At 39.4% G+C, this 5,000-nt stretch overlaps 1 protein-coding gene across 1 annotated transcript in view; it reads right to left on the bottom strand.

Annotated features, from left to right (window-relative positions):
• Nucleotides 1-2,201: 2,201 nt before the first annotated feature.
• LOC122256753 (arylsulfatase H) overlaps nt 2,202-5,000 on the bottom strand; it is a 9,955-nt gene continuing 7,156 nt past the window's right edge. The window contains exons 6-12 of the mRNA XM_043021647.2: nt 4,892-5,000; nt 4,463-4,695; nt 4,101-4,276; nt 3,807-3,991; nt 3,180-3,300; nt 2,863-3,055; nt 2,202-2,661 (exon numbers count right to left, since the gene is read on the bottom strand). The exon at nt 4,892-5,000 is cut by the window's right edge and continues 62 nt beyond it. Of these exons, the coding sequence (XP_042877581.2) occupies nt 2,523-2,661; nt 2,863-3,055; nt 3,180-3,300; nt 3,807-3,991; nt 4,101-4,276; nt 4,463-4,695; nt 4,892-5,000 (1,156 nt within the window). The 3' untranslated portion in view covers nt 2,202-2,522. The remainder of the gene's footprint in view (nt 2,662-2,862; nt 3,056-3,179; nt 3,301-3,806; nt 3,992-4,100; nt 4,277-4,462; nt 4,696-4,891) is intronic.

Genomic DNA, 5,000 nt, shown 5'->3' with positions numbered 1-5,000 from the left:
TTCACACACACAACACAAATAACACACAATCAAACACCACATCAACACACACACACACCACATAAAAATATTGTTATATAATGCAATGTATACTGATGCTATGGAGGCTATTTTGTATGATCGAACACGAACACAAACTTTACTGCCTGCCATAGATAACGTGGAATTGTATTAGTGTTCGTAAATTATATATATATATAATATATATATATATATATATATATATAAATATATATATATATATATTTATATGCACACACACACACACACACAAACACACACACACATATATATATATATATATATATATATATATATATATATATATATATATATATATATGTGTGTGTGTGTGTGTGTGTGTGTGTGTGTGTGTGTGTGTGTGTATATATATATATATATATATAAAAATACACATATATATATATATATATATATATATATATATATATATATATATATATATATATATATATATATATATATATATATATATATATATAATTTACGAAACACTAATACAATTCCACGTTATCTATAGGGCAGTAATCACAGTTTGTGTTCGATCATACAAAATAGCCTCCATAGCATCACATCGTATACATTGCATTATATAACAATATATTTTTAATGCCCTCTTGATAAGAAACACCAATCAATCGTGAAATACCGAGGTTGCTCACGGTTATATTCACAGTGTTCATGTTTATCCATGTCATCTAACAACTTCTATCACTATCGCGAGACGGCAGATTCTCAGACATTCGATATCGTCAGTCCTAACACGGCAAATGCGCTCAAGGATCTGGAAAGCGGATATGTTGCCGTTCAGTCAGACAGATGTCAGTGATGATTGACGTCAAAGTTGTATCGAAAAGATACTTTTGGACCTTGTTAAAGGAAGTGAATCTAATCGTTATTAGTTACCATGGTCAGTTATATTTAACTCATATATTTTTTTTCTTGCCAACTATTGTGTTTGGTGTTTTGAATAACTAAGAGATTTTGTAAAAGTTACAAATAACACGTTTCATACACAGCAATTTCCGTGAATAAGAATTGTTTTTGTTAAGTAGAGCCCTGTATTCCTACCTGGGTACCTACACAGGCATAAACAAGCTTCCATGCATATGATATATTTAGGATGTAACGAAGGTATACAGTATTTTCCAATAAATCAGATGTGATTTGGTATACAAGTGCTTGATCCTATTTTCCATTGAGAAATTTACACTTTCTTCTGCATTGTTTGTCACACACTTTAGCTCGCCTTCTAGCCTAATTCTCAAGGTCACAACATTATGTGTCTCGTTATCGTTACAATGTGAAAGCTGGTCATAAAGTTTTCAGGTATTTGAGACTTTCCCGATCAGTTAAGTTCTCATTCAGGGGATTCTGATTATGCAAATCCTGGCAAAATGCATGTACTAAAAGATTTGTGTCTACGCTATACTTGTCCCATATTGACCTTGATTGGCATAATTGTTCCATTGTGCAGCGCATTAACCATTCTACCATGTCGTTAATCTGCAAAAGTCTTTATTATGATAATTATATCTTAGACGCTTAAGTAGAAGAACAAGTGTGTATTCGCATCGCATATCTTGTTATGATTGATTTTAGCGTCAATATTATTTCCTTTGTGATATATTGATATTGCATAGCGATATATCACTAAATCCAGTCTTTTCAGTCATTTAATTTCAAACAAGGATCACTTTTGATTATTTTACACATCACTCAAAGTAATATTCATATCAATTACATATATGTATTTTCCAATTAATTAATAACTACAACGCAACTGAGACTTAATTAATGCCATGACATACGTTTCTCATTGGAAAACACTTGACAACTTTCTCCAGTATAATTAGTTTGAGTCCCATTACTAATTTTAGACTTTAAACGACTGCCCAATCATTGCTTTTGGAAAATCTAATCTCACTGTTCTTTTTCCAGGTGGACGCCATGCTCTCTGCAAAGATGACTCAGGCCTACCAACTGAAGCGTAAAACTCCATATCATGAAGACCAATCTCGACATCTCTAACGAGAACATTTTATTTTTGTTTATGTTATTGTACCCTTAATTATATACTTATTATATCCTGGTAATGTGTCTGTGCTGATCTTTTTTTCGTTGGTTGCTCTATGTGTTCTCAAGGTGGAAACACGTTCCCTAGGAAACCATACACATAATTTGGTTTTATCCTTTATTAGATTATCAATAAATTCCCTGTGTTCACTATGAGTAGGTAGACATTCTGATAAGGAAAAAACAGGGTTTATAATCAGTCATGGACACAGGACCTTAGAAACCTTAGGGACTGGTCAGCAATGTCAGAAGCAATTAGTACCAACGAAATTATTAAAGAATAGTTACCAAATGACGCTCAACATCTCTTAGGAAGATATCAGGTTTAGGAAACCATTTGAGCAACTACGCCAAGCAGGAACAGCTACAAGCAGAAACGTTTGGCGCGAATTGGAGCTACTAGCAGATCACTCAAACAAGCTCAGCTAGCAGTTGAAGCAAACTGGCTGTCTCCAAGGCAGCAAGGCGACGTCCAGGCGAGAGGCGAGCTGCGGCGAAGGGTAATGGACGGTACGAGTCCATTCGTCCAAGTGCTGCATCAAAGCGCCTACGACTTTCTTGTACCTGTGAATGCATATCATCATAACAGACTCTGTACACACATATTCGATGTACAATGAACGGCCTTGGGGCATGATCGTGGTAATGAGGTCTACAGTTATCACATCTACATCAAAGCACTATATTCACCTAAAGTTATCAATAATTGTAACTGATCATCTATACATTTAACACTTCATGATGATCAAATTCGGAAACACTCACTCTTCTGTTTCCGGGCTGATAGGGTCTTGGTCCTCGTAGGGATCACGAACAAGGTCATAGAGTTCAGGCTGCTTGGTGAGGTCATGCATCTTGTCCTTAGAACAGTGACAGCCCTCGGTGTGTCCCCAGCCACACTGTGTGCTCCCCGGGAACCACTTGTGCTTGTACAGGTACATCTTATAGACGTGGTCACCTGTATGAATTACGGAACAAGAATTTAGTAATTGTAGCAAAACGAGATAAACATTCCCTTTTAAAGATGGCCAAAATCTATCAATAAACCAACTACCCAGGTACTTTAAGAATGTTCATATGACCTGTATCAACCCTGACAGCATGTATGTTCTTGCGACAGTGATGGAGGAAGATGCGAGGAGGGCGCGCGGGGGAGCGACTCTCGCCCTTCAGCAGGTCAGCGATGCTCTCTCCATCCAGGTCCTGTGGACACAAAATGGGGAATAAGCGAATGGATGAATGAATGGGTAAACAAATTAGGAAATAATATTTATACCTTACATCACATATACATAGAATATATATATATATATATATATATATATATATATATATATATATATATATAAATATATATATATATATATATATATATATATATATGTATAAATATATATATATATATATATATATATATATATATATATATATATATATATATTGTGTATGTGTGTGCGTGTGTGTGTGTGTGGTTCTTCACACACCCGCAAACGTTATATCACGATGCTCCTTCGGGCAACTTTGAAAATGCAACTTATACAAATTATTAAAGATTTCCCAGTTTACAGTAAGCACTTTGCAAACCTTTGCAAGCAATATAACTTTTAGTGCGGAATGTTAGCCGTACAATCTTACTTATATCATGATTAATACAGTATTCATGAATATCAATTCGTCTCCCTTCGACTGCCCAGGAGGAGCAGATGCACCTTTCGAGGCGCCGCGGGGACGAGCTCGTGCACAGACGGGAGCTCTGCCAAGTCCAGCACGGTGGGCATCAGGTCCATGAGGGAGGTCGGGGTGTCAAGGGTGGCGCCTGCTGGTAAGTGCCCTGGGTACCGATAGATGCCCGCTACTCTAATGCCTCCTTCAGCTCCTCCCATGGCCTTCCCTCCTGTTGACAGAAAAGGAACAAATGAAGGTTATCGAGTTACATGAAAACAAGAGAATATCAAAGAATGAAAGAAAACGTGAAGTGGTCGTCTCGTGCCCCGCCTTCCTACCCTTGAAGCGCCCGTTGTGTCCCCCGATGCGGCGCCCTTGGAAATCCACCGACTCCAGATGGCCCCCCTGGTCCGAAGTGAAGTACACGATAGTGTTGTCCTCGAGGTCGAACTCCCTGAGGGCGTCCATCAGCGCCCCGACGCTCTCGTCCATCTCCTCCACGTTGTCGCCGTAGCTAGGGCGGGATTTTGGGATCTAGATTTGCCCTTGGCTCATCAGCGAGTGACATGGCTTTGAATTATGCCAGGGGAAAAAACTCACTGCGCATTTACATACGGGCGGGCATACAGTATCCATGCGTGCACACACACACACACACACACACACACACACACACACACACACACACACACTCATTTACCTTCCGTGCTTGCTGACGCCCTTCATGTGCGGCGCCGAAAACATTGGCGTGTGCACATGGGGGAAGGAGTGGAACAAAAAGAAAGGCTGCTCGTCCTTCGCGTGCTGAGCCAGGAACTCCCGGGATTCCTTGACCAGGCGCTGCGAGAGGCCGTCCAGCTGGATGGGCTGCTCCACGACCTTGTCCTGCCGAATGACCATGGAGTTCGCCATCCTGTGCAGCCACGGCGACACCTGTAGAAGCCCGGAGGACGGTTGGATGTGCAAATGTGGGGCTAACATTTGGAAGGTTGCGAAGACCGTCATGCCATTTCAACATCTGGGTTTCTTATTATGAAAACATTTTAACTTGTTCCTTTCCGCAGTGTACAAATGAAATGCCTTATAATAAGTAACTTACGAAATGCCAACACCAAAAATGCTTACTTACCCCCCATCGACATTCTTCGTTGATACCAATGTGAGCAACTTTGAACCAGTAGAGGAAGAAGAAGCCATTGGACAGCAGCAGGAGGAGGATAACAGATCGAATCTTCCAC

Source organism: Penaeus japonicus, unplaced genomic scaffold, assembly GCF_977035675.1.
Source record: "Penaeus japonicus unplaced genomic scaffold, GWHDUDI00000001_assembly GWHDUDI00000008, whole genome shotgun sequence".
In the NCBI taxonomy this organism is placed as follows: domain Eukaryota; kingdom Metazoa; phylum Arthropoda; class Malacostraca; order Decapoda; family Penaeidae; genus Penaeus; species Penaeus japonicus.
This window is presented reverse-complemented; position numbering and strand designations above follow the sequence as displayed.